At 37.6% G+C, this 16,028-nt stretch overlaps 2 protein-coding genes across 9 annotated transcripts in view; one reads left to right on the top strand and one right to left on the bottom strand.

The window, feature by feature from the left end:
- Positions 1-1,098, bottom strand: part of METTL8 (methyltransferase 8, methylcytidine) — a 99,429-nt gene extending 98,331 nt beyond the window's left edge. Inside the window, exon 1 of one of the 2 annotated variants that reach the window (XM_042949107.1) lies at positions 1,022-1,098. The gene's annotated coding sequence lies outside the window, so the exon portion shown is untranslated. The remainder of the gene's footprint in view (positions 1-1,021) is intronic. The other variant, XM_042949118.1, reaches the window with a different exon arrangement.
- Positions 1,099-1,373: 275 nt separating this feature from the next.
- DCAF17 (DDB1 and CUL4 associated factor 17) overlaps positions 1,374-16,028 on the top strand; it is a 45,717-nt gene continuing 31,062 nt past the window's right edge. For 4 of the 7 annotated variants that reach the window (XM_042949098.1, XM_042949099.1, XM_042949103.1 and 1 more), the window contains exons 1-8: positions 1,374-1,851; positions 2,257-2,360; positions 4,816-4,906; positions 8,984-9,120; positions 10,463-10,541; positions 11,359-11,448; positions 13,835-13,939; positions 14,237-14,342. In XM_042949098.1, coding sequence (XP_042805032.1) covers positions 1,726-1,851; positions 2,257-2,360; positions 4,816-4,906; positions 8,984-9,120; positions 10,463-10,541; positions 11,359-11,448; positions 13,835-13,939; positions 14,237-14,342 — 838 coding nt within the window. In that variant the 5' untranslated portion in view covers positions 1,374-1,725. Of the gene's footprint in view, positions 1,852-2,256; positions 2,361-4,815; positions 4,907-8,983; positions 9,121-10,462; positions 10,542-11,358; positions 11,449-13,811; positions 13,940-14,236; positions 14,343-16,028 lie in introns of all 7 variants that reach the window. The other 3 variants (XM_042949100.1, XM_042949102.1, XM_042949104.1) reach the window with 3 other exon arrangements.

A 16,028-nucleotide genomic window follows, 5' to 3' on the forward strand; every position in this document is an offset into this window, starting at 1 on the left:
ATATAATAATGTGATGAAGTGGTGGGGCCCTAAATTACGCAGGGGATATAAAAAGGAGATGGAAAAGAGAATCAAAAGAACTTGGTTGTGGGTGAGAAAGGGAGGGTATCCAGGATGACTGCCCTCTGGGTGACTTGGTGGTGAGATAAAGACAACAGGAAGACAAACAAGTGAGGGTGAAGGGGGATGAGAAAAGAGAGATGATGAATTTAAGTCAGCAATGATTTGAATTTCATTTCATCCAAAGAAAATCCAGTCCTCCTTTCTGGGTCCCAGTTTTCTCAGTGACAGCTGCATTCATGAATTACCAAATTAACTATTATAGTGCGCTCTAAAAATATACAAAGCGCTCCACAGTATGCTGTAAATAAGTCATGAAAAATCAGCAAAAGCTCAAGCCCTGAAGGAAATATTTTAAGTTAACAATAGAGAACCCTGGGTATCCGGGACACAATTTTTACCAAACACTTAAATTGTGACCCAATGCACTCACCCAGTACTGCACTCTTTGCTGTCAGTCAAATGCAATCACTCCCTTGCCCACGTATGAAAGAGAGGTGGCATGTCAAGCCCACGTGGGAGACGCAAAGACACGACCCTTAACGGACTTGCAAAGCAATCCCCGGGGGCACATGTAGTGCGTGATTACGGAAAATGTAGTGTAGGGGGAACTTTGACCCTATAGGCAGGGGTAGGCGACCAAGTTACCTTCTACTTAGAGGAATCAACGTGGAGTATCTTACAGTCCATTAAGAATGTAAACATTTCATATTTTATTAGCAAAAGAAGAGAAAAAAGAGGCGAGAGGAAGGAAAAGGCAACAATTATCGCAAAACCAGCCTTGTGTCCCCGCAGGCCACAAAAGGAGAGAGTAAGTCAATCCTAGTTTGGTGGGAACGCCAGCATCTTCCACCACTAACTCCTACTACAACAGCATTGTGCTTCTAGACCCGAAATGTTTAACCGTCAACCTCATCCACAACGTCCAACGTGCGACTGAAGGGAAAGCCGCGGGCCGTACCTTTAGCACAGGACACTGCTTTGGAAAGAGGGGGGTGGCTTTCAACACAGCGCCCCTCCCGGCGCTCGGCCAGGGCCTCCTAGAGCGAAAGTCGGGAGCTGAGAGACTCGAGGGTAACCGGGCGGCAAGGTTTACACAGCGAAGCGAGACCAGGAGGCGGCAACACAGCGCCCCTAGGGTTCTGCCCCGCTCGGTACGCAGACCCGGAAAAGGGGGGCGAGCTCCACGGCGCAGCCTCCGCGCTGCCAGAGGAGGAGGGGCTGGGCGGGGTCTCGGCTGGTTGGGGCGGGGCCGGCACCAGAGCTCTCTTCCTGCCGCCTGATGGGAATTGTAGTTCTGGGAAGGAGCCAGGTTCCCTCAAAGGGCTCTGGGAACTACCTCTCCGGGTGAGGAGGGTACGGCTCCGGCAGGCCGCGCGTTGCGGGGGCGTCGCACTGTCCGCAGCCCGGTCCAGACTTGCAGAGTGTTTGAGTGGCAGGCCGGGAGGGGTATCTTTTCCTTTACTCTGCGCTCAGACAGCGCCAACCCCTCCTTCCCTCCCCCCACTGCCGTGCGCTCCCTGCCCGGCTCCCCGCGTCAGCTTTTCCTGGGCCCCTGGATGAGCTGGGGCCTGGAGGTTCGAAGGTAACGGCCGCTGCCTGGCGCGGAAGCGAGGGGCGCGCCCCTCTTCAGCCCAGCAAACCCCGCCCCCGGCCCTTGCCTCCATGGGCCCAACTCAGAAACCCAACGTGTGCCGCCAGCTGAGCCGCCGGGCGCTGGGCTTCTTCTCGCGGGACGCAGGCGTGGTGCAGAGGACGAACCTGGGCATCCTGCGGGTGCTGGTGTGCCAGGTGACCGCCGGCTGCTGGGAATGGGGCCAAGGGCAGAGGGGCGACTGGCGGCTAAGCCTCCTGCTGGGGTGCAGTTTTTACTCGTTAGCGCTTCCTTTTAAGAAGATCACAGGTGATGGACAGGGGTATCCAGGCCCTGAACCTGGGGAATTAGTAAATAGCTATTAATAGAACCACCGTATGCTTTTAGTTTTAAGCTTCTTATGTCTTCCTGCAAACAGTCTTCCTAAAATTTGGTCACACCGCGTAAAACGTTGAGGACAGAGTGAGGGAGAAATGAACATGTTTTAAATAACGTACGTGGAATTACTTTGAAAACTGTAGATTTAATTATCCCACTTAATATTGCTGCAGGGTAGAGACTTATGAGTTATTTCCTAAACCAAAATTCCTTGTGTCTTTCAGGAAAGTACTAAATTTAAGAATGTTTGGACAACTCATTCCAAGTCACCTATAGCCTATGAGAGAGGAAGAATATATTTTGACAATTATCGGTGCTGTGTCAGCAGGTATCTTGGTGAACATTTTTCCTGTAATTCACCTCACTGTTGATCTTGACTCATTTTTATAGAACCACATGCTTTATCAATGTTTAATGAAATAGGAGAATGGAAAAATGAGCCCAAAAGAAGAGTAAGTGGTAAATGGGTATAATTTTAAAATCTTCTTAAACCCAAAGTTAGAGGTTTCATCTTTGCAAGTACCAATTTAAAATGAATTTACTTTATAGTGCAGGCAAAATGATAGGTTGCTCAGAGTATGGTGTAGTGTTTTATTCTGCTTAGAAGATAGCAGAGTCAAGGAAGTCAGGTATCTACTAATTATATGCTGCTTTAGAGAAAAATTTCTTTAAATTAAAAAAAAATGTTAATGTTTATATTTGAGAGAGATAGAAGGACAGTATGCTAGTGGGGAGGGGCAGAGAGAGAGAGACTGAGACTGAATCTGAAGCAGGCTCCAGGCTCTGAGCTGGCGCAACAGAGCCCCAAGCAGGTCTTGAACTCTCAACACTTGGGATCATACATAACCTGAGCTGAAGCTGGACGCTTAACTGACTGAGCCACCTACGTGCCCTGGGAAGAAGTTCTATGTTTTGTTTTGGAAGTACGTGCCTTTCTTTGCTTTAAGAGAAAATTTTCGAACATGCTTCAGAGAAAACAGTGTAGTGAACGCCCATGTACTAATTACCTAAATTCAAAGATGATCCAAATTTTGCTGCATTTGCTTATCTACGCCATTGCTCACTTTTCCTTTATCTTTTAACGAAGTGTTTTAAAGCATATTCTAAACACCATGCTTTGCTTCTATAAAAAATATTAGACATTTTCTTTCTCTTAACAGCTTAATTAAGATATAATTCACACACTGGTGCCTAGGTGACTCAGTTGGTTAAGCACCTGACTCTTGATTTTGGCTCAGGTCACATCTCTCAGTTCCTAGATTCGAGCCCCATGTCAGGCTCTGCACTGACAGTGCGTAGACTGCTTGTGATTCTGTCTCCCTCTCTCTTTGCCTCTCTCTCTCAAAAATAAATAAATAAACATTTTTTAAAAGATATAATTCACATACTATACAATTCGCCAATTTAAAGTATACAATTTGATGATGTTTAGTTCGTTGAATGTTCATTCAATGATAGGAATTTTGGTGAACCCTTGCGGTTCATATAGGCAGCCAACACTACAGTTGACTTTAGAACATTTTCATCACCTCAAAAAGAAAGTTTATTGCCTTTAGCTATTGCCCCAATACCCACATCATCCTCAGCAACTGCTAGTCTGTTTTCTGTCTCTATAGATTCATCTGTTCTGGACATTTCATATAAATTGAATCACATAGTATGTGTCTTTTGTGATTGGTTTCTTAGTAGATTACCAGTTGATAATAAAAGATATAATTCAAGAACAGCCAGATGGAAGAGTTGCATAGGCAAGTTACATGTGAAAGGGCATGGAATATCCATGCTCTTTGAGCACACTACTCTCCCTGAATGTCCATGTGTTCACCAACCTAGAAGCTTCTCCCTTTGTTAATATATACATTTCAATATATACATGCCTGGTGGCTCAGTTGGCTGAGCATCAGACTCCAGCTCAGGTCATGATCTTGCATTCCTGGGTTCAAGCCCCATATCCGGCTCTGTGCTGACAGCTCAGAGCTTGAAGCCTGCTTCAGATTCTGTGTCTCCCCCTCTCTCTGCCCCTCCCCTGCTCGCACTCTGTCTCTCTCTCTCTCTCAAATACAAGCAGTAAAAATATTTTTTTTAAATAGTAGCTTAATTTTAAAGTACATCAGTTAAAAAAAAGGAAAATATCTATGATCATATCTCAGTAGTAATCAGAGAAGTATAAATTAAAAATAAGGGACTATTTTTCACCTAAAAATTGTAGTTTCAATACTGGCAGAGGTATAAACTTGTTCAATTTTTCTGAAAGGCAGTTTGGGAATTAAAAAAACAACAACAACACCTTAAAGGTATTTCCTTTTTTAACCTATTAATTTTCATTCTAAAATAAAAGGACTCTTTTTATCTAATTTTCATTTTACAATATTGGAATAACAGTTTTTGAATGCCATGGAATTCAGCAGAGATATTCACTGTAATCATTCAGGGTTAAAGAAAGAAATCAATATGACCCAACTTTGGAAAATAATCTGCAGGTAAGTATATGTATATAAAGAAAAAGCAGAAGAAAATGAACCAAAATGTTAATAATGGTTATTTTTATAATTTTGTAGTATTCTAATCTATGTTACTGTATTTTTCAGATTTTTTTCCAGTGAATTTCCTTTTGAATTATGTGATCAGGAAAAAAATGTTAACATTTAGTTAAGAAAAGGAAGACAAAGTAGCAAGTTGTATCTTGGTATTCCAAATCTCTAAATAGAATAAATCACTCAAAGCTGAGCAAACACTGTCTCAATGAATAAGAAGAATAATCATTCATTTTTCTTTTTTTCCAGTGTTGCATCAGAGCCAAGAAAACTTTATGAAATGCCAAAATGTTCCAAATCAGAAAAAATAGAGGATGCTTTATTATGGGAATGCCCAGTGGTAAGATTTATTTTTAGAGTATTTGTTTCTAATGCATTTTTTGCTTAAAAGAACTGATCATTGTTGATATGTAGTATAAAGGAACAAAGCTTTAATATCATAGTGATTCCTGAATCTTGAAAGGAGTCAAGAAGAGAGAGTGTATCCTTTGCTTATTTTTCCTCAGGAAATAACTTATATCTTAAAAAATTATATATTAATATTATGAATGTATTTTAAAATTTTGATGCTATTTGTAAATCTTAAAAATTAGAAAAAAGTTATGAACTGATTGAAAGTTTTGCAAGCAATATAAGCTAGTTTAGAGTTATCCTCAGTGTTTAAGAGATCATTCTACTGATTTAAGAGATCATTCTATCAAAGTAAGATATTTATTTAGGACAGCAGTTATGTCACATGGCTCTGTGAAAGTAGACTTATAAGTTTCCTCCATGAATCTTGTTAGGAAAATACTAAGTCAAAAATAAAAAATAAAATAATAAAAGTAATACAAAATAAAATAAAATAATAAGATAAGCTCACTCTCCATCAGACAGACTAACATTGCCCTGATGTGTATTTTTCAGAACTGTGTTTTCATAAATAGCATCTTCTACTTGCTGGAGGAGTTGAGAGAATTGACTTGTACACAAAATAAGTTTGGAATATTCTGAGTTTAAAAGGCTAAACAAGTTTATTTATAGAATTACTTCTCAGAGCCTTTAATAATACTTAACGATAATACTAATGTTCACAGTGATTATCAAACTGTTTTCTGAAACTCTTGATTATAGGACTTCCTTTTTTGAGGTATATTTCTACATATTAGTTTTTCATGGGATCAGGGTTTTAAGAACTGTACTTATGACATACTGTAGCAAATTAATCAGGTTTTTGAATCTGGCTGGTTGTTTTTTAAGAAAAATAGAACTTAAAATATGTGACCAAAAATAATATTTAAAAGAAAAGAAGCTATCCTTTGAATTTACTATTAAAATTCTCTCTTTTGTCAAAGACTACTGTTTTTACATAAAATTGTAGTTTTCCAGAGCTGCTGCTTTCTTTTCCCTTAGACACTTACTCTTTTTAATTTTTTTTTTAACGCTTATTTATTTTTGAGACAGAGAGAGACAGAGCATGAATGGGGGAGGGTCAGAAAGAGAGGGAGACACAGAATCTATAACAGGCTCCAGGCTCTGGGCTGTCAGCACAGACCCCGATGCGGGGCTCGAACTCACGGATGGTGAGATCATGACCTGAGCCGAAGTCGGACGCTTACCCAACTGAGCCACCCAGGTGCCCCTACACTTATTCTTTTTAAAAAGAGACACGTTTTTAAAAATCAGAAAGTTTTACATCTGTTTTCTTCCCCAATTTCTTACTGAAAGCTGAAAATAACTGTTGTGCCCCCAATATCTAAAGCCTTTTAATCTGTTTTCATTGGTTGGGGGAGGAAGGTGACAGATTTTTTTTTTTTTTATGTTTATTGATTTATTTTTTAAAGAGACAGCAGGGAAGGGGGCAGGGAGACAAGGAGAGAGAAATTCCCCAGCAGGCTCCTCACTGTCAGCGCAGAGCCCCACGTGAGGCTCAATCTCACTTAACCCTTGAGAGCATGACCTGAGCTGCAATCAAGAGTGGGTCGCTCAAACAACTGTGCCACCCACGCACCCCAAGGATGACAGATTTCTTAATTGAGAAAAGTTTTGAAGACACAGTATAAAAACACAAAAAATTTAGAGCAATCCTTGAAAAAATAGAGTTTCTAGTAATCTAATTCCTATTCTCACTTCTCTTTAAACATTTTCTTCTCATTTGAAGTTAAGCAAGATTTTCCATTAAGAAAAACTAAGAAGGTTATCATTTATTGTTGTTAACATATTGATGTGAAACTACATTTAAATTAGCACCCTTTTAGGGGCACCTGGGTGGCTCAGTCAGTTAAGCATCTGACTTGGGCTCAGGTCATGATCTCCCCATTGGTGGATTCGAGCCTCGCATTGGGCTCTGTGCTGACAGCTCAGAGCCTAGAGCCTGCTTCGGATTCTATGTCTCCCTCTCTCTATGCTCCTACCCTGCTTGCATTCTCTCTCTCTCTCAAAAATAATATTAAAAAAAATTTTTTTTTAATTAAAAAAAATAAATTAGCACCCTTTTCTGAGACAATGTGTGAAATGCAACTTTTGGTTTAGGAAAATACCTCAAACCTATTATATATGCTCCTTCCAATTCTTTTTTTTTTAAATCTCCAGGAAGTGAGTGGTGCCTGGGTAGCTCAGTCAGTTGAGCATCCAACTCTTGATTTTAGCTCAGGTCATGTCACAGTTTGTGAGATCAAGCCCTGCACTCTTAGTGCAGAGCCCGCTTGGAATTCTCTCTCTCTGCCTCTCCTGTGTACACACACACACACACACACACACACTCTTCTCTCTCTCTCTCTCTCAAAATAAATAAACATTAAAAAAATCTCCAGGAGGTGATACTTATGTAAGACACCACAGACTAAAAATGTTTACATCATTGTATGTGATTTTAGTGTAAGACTTCCAGTAGTTAAACTTAAACACACATACACACACAACCAAGAAACAAACACAAAAACTGAAAGGAAAGACAAATCTTTAAAACCATATATAAAATACCTATGCTTTTATTCTTTTCTATTCACTTTTTAGCCAACGCAAATAGTAGATTAATTTTAACTTCCCTATTCTTAACTTTTGTCGTAGAATTTCCTTTTTCTTTTTAATGTTTATTCATTTTTGAGAGCGGGAGAGAGAGAGTGCAAGCCGGAAAGGGGCAAAGAGAGAGGGATTCAGGGGATCTGAAGTGGGCTCTGTGCTAACAGCAGAGAGCCTGACGTGGGGCTCAAACCCACAAACCCTGAGATCATGACCTGAGCTGAAGTGAGAAGCTTAGGAAGCCTAACTGACTGAGCCACCCAGGCGCCCCCCAAGAACTTCCTTTTTATTTTACAAATTAAAGTAGAACTCTTTGCTTCTCTTTCTTTTCCTGCCTTAGACTTCCACCTTGTGGCAGCTGATCAGTGGCAGGTATGCCCAAATAGCCATTACTTCCCTTTTTGGGGGGTAATGCACTAACAACAGAGGGCATCTTTTTTTAAAAAGTTTATTTTATTTATTTTAGAGAGAGAGACCACAGAAGGGGCAGAGAGAGAGGGGGAGAGAGAGAATCTCAAACAGGCTCCACGCTGTCAGTGCAGAGCCTGACATGGGGTTCAGTCTCATGAACCATGAGATGACCTGAGCCAAAATCAAGAGTCAGACACTTAACCAACCCAGCCACCAACAGAGGATATCTTTAAAACCAGGTCCATCTTCTGTTTTTCTTTGGCTGCCTTGATTCTGCATTCTAGCTTTTCATTTGGGTTAAGAGTAGAGCTGCAGTGAATCATGGAACAATTTGCCCTCTTGCCATTTTGACTTCTGTCTTAGAACAAAGAAACATCTATTCTAGCAGATGACTCTTTTTATTGTTTTTTAAATTTTTTAAAATGTTTATTTTTGAGAGAGAGAGACAGAGCACAAGCAGGGAAAGGGCAGAGAGATGGAGACACAGCATCTGAAGCAAGCTGCAGGCTCTAAGCTGTCAGCAGGGCTCGAACTCATGAGCCAGGAGGTCATGACCTGAGCCTAAGTCAGATGCTTAACTGACTGAGCCACCCAGCTGCCCCTTTAGCAGATGACTATTAATTCTTATGGTTTTAAAAACTGTTATTGTTGTTATCATTGTTATCACAACAGCATTGTTAGTAATACTCCTATTGTTATGATGATGATTGGCTTACACTTGTTGAATTACTTAATGATAAATAACAATAAATAATAAATTATTTCAGGTACTGTCTAAGCACTTTATGTGAATAAACTCAATAAGTTAATGATGAAAATAATAACCTACAGTCTTTTCTTTCCTTGTCTTAATTCTCTATTTGTACATTTAATATTTCCTCTTTGGTTTTACATAGCTATTTCTTTAAGGTTTTAGCTAGTTTCTTTGGACATAGATTACTGCAGATTGTTCATGACCAGCCAGTTTCATTTTTACACCTTGATTTTTATTTATTTATTTTTTTAGGGGGAAATACTTCCCAATCCATCAGATTATAAATCCTCACTCATAGCACTGACTGCACATAATTGGCTCTTTCGCATATCAGCAACTACTGGAAAAGTCCTTGAGAAAATATATCTTGCTTCATATTGCAAATTCAGGTATTAAATGTGGCTTTATTACTCAAGATCTTATTTATATATATATACATATGTAAATATAAGCCTATCAAATAAATTTGAGACTTGTGGCCCAGGAAATTTCAAGCTTTTTTTTTTAGTTTACCATTGTATACCTGGATCTCAATTTATAAACCTATTCTATTTTTCTTTCCTCATGAGTACCTTTGAAGGTCTGAGGATAACAGACCTTTTATCATTTATTGTTGTATCACTCTTAAGTAACTAACCTGTAATAGTTGGCAGATATCACCCCCACCCTTTTTTTTTAAGTAGGCTCCATGCCCAACGTGGGGCTTGAACTCACAACCCTGAGATCAAGAGTCACATGCTCTACCAATTGAACCAGCCAGGTACCACCCCTCTCCCGTTTTCATTTCCCATCTTTTTTAAACTTTAAGTGTTTGTTTTTGAGAGAGAGACAGAGACAGAGACAGAGCGCAACCAGGGGAGGGGCAGAAAGAGAGGGAGACACAGAATCCCAATGAAGCAGGCTCCAGGCTCTGAACTGTCAGCCCAGCGCCTGACGCAGGACTCAAACTCATGAACTGTGAGATCATGACCTGAGCAGACACTTAACCCACTGAGTCACCCAGGTGTTCCTAATTTCCCTTCTGCAAATAGGATTTTTTATGTAGGTTGTACTTCATCGTTGATTTTCCTGAAGGTTACTCTGTTTCAGTTAAATATCTGCCTAGTACAATCTAAGAAGTATTTTTGTTGTTGTTTGTTTTTAAGCAATCTCTACATCCAATGTGGGGCTTAAGCTCACAACCCTGAGATCAAGTCACATGCTCTTCTGACTGAGCCAGCCAGATGTCCCTAAAAACTGTTATTTTAACTAGTAGTTTTTAAATTTCATATATATATATATATATATATATATATATATATACACACACACACACACACACACACACACACACCTATATAGGTGTGTGTGTGTGTGTGTGTGTGTGTGTATTTGGAGTGAATAATGCATGCAGAATGTGAAAGTAACATTTTTAATGCTTTTTGTAACTTCCATTTTAAAGCAGGAATAGTTTTTTGTTTTCTAAGTTTTGAATACTGTTTGATCAAACACAGAGTTTATTCACTGACACTCTAGAAGGATTAAAGTTAAATATATATATATATGTATTTTTTTTTAAATAGGAGTTATTGCATAAGGATCTAGAGGGAAATTTTAAGTTGTTTTTGTTTTAAAATAAATTACTTTGTTTTATAATTTAAATAACTAAAGAACTATTTAGGAAATACTATTATATTTTGATTATAAGGAAACTGACCCCAATGAATAACCTTCTCCTCATTCTTTTATAAGATATTTGAGCTGGGACACTCCTCAAGAAGTCATTGCAGTCAAGTCAGCTCAAAACAAATGTTCAGCATTGGCCCGGCAGGTAGACATCTTTAAGTATCAATAAATAAATCTTAAGCATTAATGGAATGGAGAAATTGTCTGCAAATTTGTTGTGAAAGAACTAATGATCTTTGATTTCTGAAAAATGGTATAAAAGTTGTTTATCACGAGCTTAAGAAATACCCTTTAAGCCACTCTGGAGAAGTACAACAGATTATTTTACATTCCATAGTGGAAAGAAATTGAACCTTGTTCTTCAAAGTGAGGGAGCTATCTTTTCCAAACAGAAAAATCATTCAAGCTTTAACTGTTGATAATTTCTTCTCATCTCACGTAGACATATCAGTGTAATGCTACTTTCAGGTGATACTACCATAACTATGTGTCTTTTGATTAAGGTCTTTATTATTAGAACTCCAACTTACAATATAACTTATATTAATATACCATAATATATGTATAATAATAACAATTTAATTATATGGTATATGGTAGATATTATAAATATATATTTATGCTGTAATTGTAATATGGAAAGTGTATTTTGTTATGCAGTAGATAAAATGTTTTTGTACGGTATGTAAAATATGTTTCATTGTTAAATGTTTACTGTTAGGTTTACTTTTATAGATTTTTGTGTGTATGTGCATGTGTGTTGAAGGGCTAAAGGTTTAATGGACTTATTTTGAACACATATGCCTTCCTGTTTAAGTAACTTTGCAATGTAGACGGAGGTTTTCATGAATTGAAAACATCCACATAACTGTATGCTAGGATAGATGGATGTTTTCAACTCATGAAAACAGTGTTTCTGAAGTTCTTTTGAGAGCTGCCTATAATTTAATCTTTCCTTGTAGGCAGGCATTCAACAGCCTATTTTGCTGTACCTTGCAGTGTTCCATGTTTTACCTTTTTCACTCATAGGGATTCTGGAGATCAGCAAGAAGGTAAGAACTTACTTCTGATTTAATTGCAATATTAACTTTTTTATAAAAGATCGGATGCCATTGGTTAATTATTTGTTTTATTAAGTCATTTGATTGCAAGTGTTCCCCTAATTGTAAAAAGCTTTCTGATCTAGCTTGTTTCATATCAAAACACATGAGAATGTTTCATTTAGGAAGAAAGTCTAATCATTCCTTCCTCTTTCTACATGTTTTTATGCCATTCAAGTGCATAGTGTTGAATTACCTTTGGTGTCATTAACAAACCACTACTTTACAAAATTATGAAATGAGGAAGGTGGTTTTTTGCAGAGGGATATTCCAAAGCTCATTTAAAATGACCATTAGGAAGGTGAAAAGCTAAACAAAAAGCCTCATTTTAATTGCAAGGTATAGATCTAAAACTTGTTTTATGATACAGAAACAGCCTTATAATTAAATATGTGAGTTTTCTAACTCATTCAGTTTTAGGTTTTATTCTTGTCATTGTTCTTGATTTATAGGCCATGATATGGGAGGAAAGAAAGGACATACTTCCTTTGAGTAAAAGAATCAATAGCTACTTTCCATTTAAAAATTGTTACTTAGTCTGGGGGGATAGTTATTTATTGGTCTATTCTACTAGTCTTTAATTAAGTATTACTGAAGCAGATCTTCAGAGTCCGCTAATAGTCATTAGCAAATAAGATGAACATGTTAAAAAATTTTTGTAAAAGCATAGTATACTAAACTACATAAAGGCAAATGAATAGTATCATTACTTGTTCATTCTTGGCTTTGTGCCAGGCACTTTGAGTAGTTTACAACTTTGTAATGTATGATGTATTCCACTAGGAAATTAACCAAATCCTAAGTGAATGCAGAAACTGGAATTAGAAAGTAGAGTTGACTCCAAAGTATGAACCAAATTTTAAAATAGAGTGGCTACTTTATTATAGCACTCATTATTTGAAAATATGTTCGAATTACACAAGTCTTCTTTTTCAAAGTGGGAAACCAGGATCCGCCAATAAAAAATTATGAGCTAGTCAAGATCAAAGCAAAGAAAGCATAATTATCCTTCTAAGAGATGACAAAAAACATAACTTACAAATTTAATTGTTTTCTTTGTGCTCGTGGATTAAGTAATTGTGTATGCTTATTACAGTCCAAAACAGGAATGAACACTTAGCTAAGTCATAAATTGTTTCTATCTATTTTTATATGCCTACAATAATCATTGGAGGGATTTGGTTTTGATTAGGGTTAGTTGGAATTGAAGCGTATCTTTCACTTACCATGTATAAAAGACTACCCATGGGCTGGCTTAGAATGTACTTTAAGCTATTTATTGGGGTAGTAAATTTTCACTAAGTAATTAGAAACAGAAACAGATTTTCACTTAATTTCTACTTGTTCTTTCATTGCTATGAAAATTTGTCTATGTTGGCTTTTGTAAATATTAAAATAGGCACAGAATCAAGTTCTTTGTCAGAGCTCTGTGGAGGATTATGACAGGATCCGTTGCATAGAACAAAAACAGAAAGGGAACAAAGAACCAAAGCTTTACTCAAGGTTAGCTGGTCTAAATGTCTCTATAGGTGTTGGCTTGGTCTTTAACATGTTTGGGTTTTATATGACTAAAACACCTAGCTGTGTTAGATATTTAAAGAACAAAGTAATAATAAAATTCTGGAATTGGCTGTTTCTCATTAGAAGTACTTTCTCAGAGCCAATCTTTTCCCTTCTAGCTGAAAACTGTCTCTTTATAAGTAACATTTTAGCATGAAGAATAGGTCTCTATATTTACTATGCATATCCTGTATGGTAGAATTAGATGGTCTCAGTGTATGCCTACGTCCATGAAGAATGGGATTCGTTGGGTTTTTTTAATTTTTTTTTAATGTTTATTTATTTTTGACAGAGAGACACAGAGCATGAGCGGGGGAGGGGCAGAGAGCGAGGGAGACACAGAATCCAAAGCAGGCTCCAGGCTCCGAGCTGTCAGCACAGAGCCTGATGCGGGGCTCGAACTCACGGACTGTGAGATCATGACCTGAGCTGAAGTCGGTCGCTCAACCAACTGAGCCACCCAGGCGCCCCAGAATAGGATTTGCTGTTAAAAGATATTGGCAAAACTGTAAAGCAAATGGATGAGGCAAATTAATGCTGCTGAATCATTTTGAAGGTTATATGCTACACTCCCATTAGTGTTCCAGTTTGAGACTCCAGTGGCCTACCACCCTAATGACACCTTAACTTCAGGTCTCTAAATTATAATTAAGTTATAATACTAGGCGGCAGTGATGTCGTGGTGACCTGAATATTAAGCAAAGCACAAACCACTGTGAGCACTCAAGAGGATTGGCCTTCTGGTCTTTTCTCAGGTGATATCTACCTTTCCCCTCAGATTTTCGGGAACGTTACAGATGCTACCTTGTCTCATGGGATACTGATTGTGATGTACAGCTCAGGACTGGTCAGACTCTATAGCTTCCAAGCCATCATTGAACAGGTACAGAAGCCTGAAATTTGCCATATTATAATAACTTGAATTTTGGACTGAGGTATGATTTTTTTTTAATGAGATGCTTTAGAGTAAGGCACTTGTATAGATTTCAACTCTACAAAACTGTGCAAATGCAGAAAGACAAAGTAACCTTTAAAAGAGGGTGGGAGGATAAATAGAAAGGCCCTTTAAATAAAGACATTTTCTCTGTCAGATACATGTGAATTTAATTTTTTCTCTCTCCAGACAGCAAATAAGTGGGTGCTAAAGCCACCGTTTTTGTTTGTTTTGTTTTGTTTTTAGTTCATGCAACAGAAACTTGACTTAGGGTGTGCATGCAGATGGGGTGGGACTGCTGGAACTGTAGGAGAGGCTCCTTTTGGCATTCCTTGTAATATTAAAATCACAGGTATGGCTACTATGTAGCATTTTTTTCACCTTAAAAAATAAGTGGTCATATAAATAGTTATTTATTGTAATCATCCAGTGTTTTCTCATAATTTAATTATAAACTCAATTCATTTTACTTCTATATAGCTTATTCCTTGCTACTGAATAGGTATTGACAAAATCTATCAGCTATTCATTGAACTGAACACCTAGTGATACTGAGTCTTGCTTGGCATTTAACTAGCAGAAGGCAAAGCCCAACATCACTGAGAAGAGAAATGTAAATTAAAGTTATCCTAAGATACATCTTTTCAGGTTTTCAGCTATCAAAAAGTTACTAATGGGGTTGTTAAAAGTACAGTATAGAAGTATATAAGAATATAAAACTATATAAAACTATAGTCATTTATTGTTGGAGTCATTTGTGGAGGACAGTTTGTCAATATGCAGCAAAGTTTTAAATATATATACTCCTTGAACAATTCCATGTCTAGGAATTTATACCAGATACATTCATATGTGTACAAAAATGACAAATGTACAAGTGTAACATTATTTCTAATAGCAAGTGGTTAGAAACAATGTATAATTGATAGGTGACACTAATATTATTTCATTGTTTGGCCGTATCATAAATTTAAGTGTTACAAAGAAAGAATTTTTTTGTATTGTTGCAGAGCAACTCCCAATATATACTAATAAATGATAAAAAGGAGTGTAAAACTGTACATAAAAAGCTTCATTTGTATAAAGAATTTGTATTCACATGTTAAAAATGTACACGTGAGCATATACTTTTAGATTTGCTTGGAATATATGGAAGGACACACAAAAACCTGATAAACAGTAGTTTCCTCTGAGGGATACAGATGAAAGGAAGACTTATTTTTCATTTTGTATCTTGTGATACTTTTTGAATGTGGTGCCTACATTACCTTCACCAAAATATGGTTCCATGTGTATGCATGTACACCCACACACACAGCTCCCTGAAGTTTTAAGAACTTGACCTGTGTATCATTCTATGGATGAACTTTGAATTTGTTGAACCAGTTCACTGCTTTGGACATTTAGGTTGTTTTTAATTTTCTGTGATTACCAATAACTAGTAATGCTTGAATCAATTATGTCATTGTGGGTGGCAGAATGGCCATTTGAAAAGATTCTGTCATTCCTTCTACCTTTAATAACTGGCATTTTTCTGTAAATAAAAACTTTCACTCATCCCCTAGGGATGAACTGTAATTCCTCCTAAAAAGTCAAGGTAAATACTTACTCTTTCTCTTTAAGTATCAGTATTCAAGCAAGGATTTGGTGTTAATAGTCACGTCCAAGGTGGCAAAATATTTTAGAGGTCAGCACACATATATAATCACAGTGGACTCATGGATTTTCATCTATCCAAAATTATATAGTTACAGTCATAATCTTCATGATGTTCAAATTGCCCCAAATTTGGCCAGTGAGAACTCCATTTTGACATACCCCAAGAGTCTTGGGGAATTCCCTTGCTCTTCTGGAACAATAATGTATCCTAGGTTTACCTTTTACTTTCCTTGTCCTCGATGTGACAAGGAGAGAACACCCTCATTGACTGTGTTAGTGTCCTAGGACTGCTGTAACACCACAAACTGATAGCTTTAAGCAACAGAAATTTAATCTCTTACAGCTTTGGAGGCTAGAAGTCTGAAATTAAAGCATTGCC

This window comes from Panthera leo, chromosome C1 (genome assembly GCF_018350215.1).
Source record: "Panthera leo isolate Ple1 chromosome C1, P.leo_Ple1_pat1.1, whole genome shotgun sequence".
Lineage (NCBI taxonomy): Eukaryota > Metazoa > Chordata > Mammalia > Carnivora > Felidae > Panthera > Panthera leo.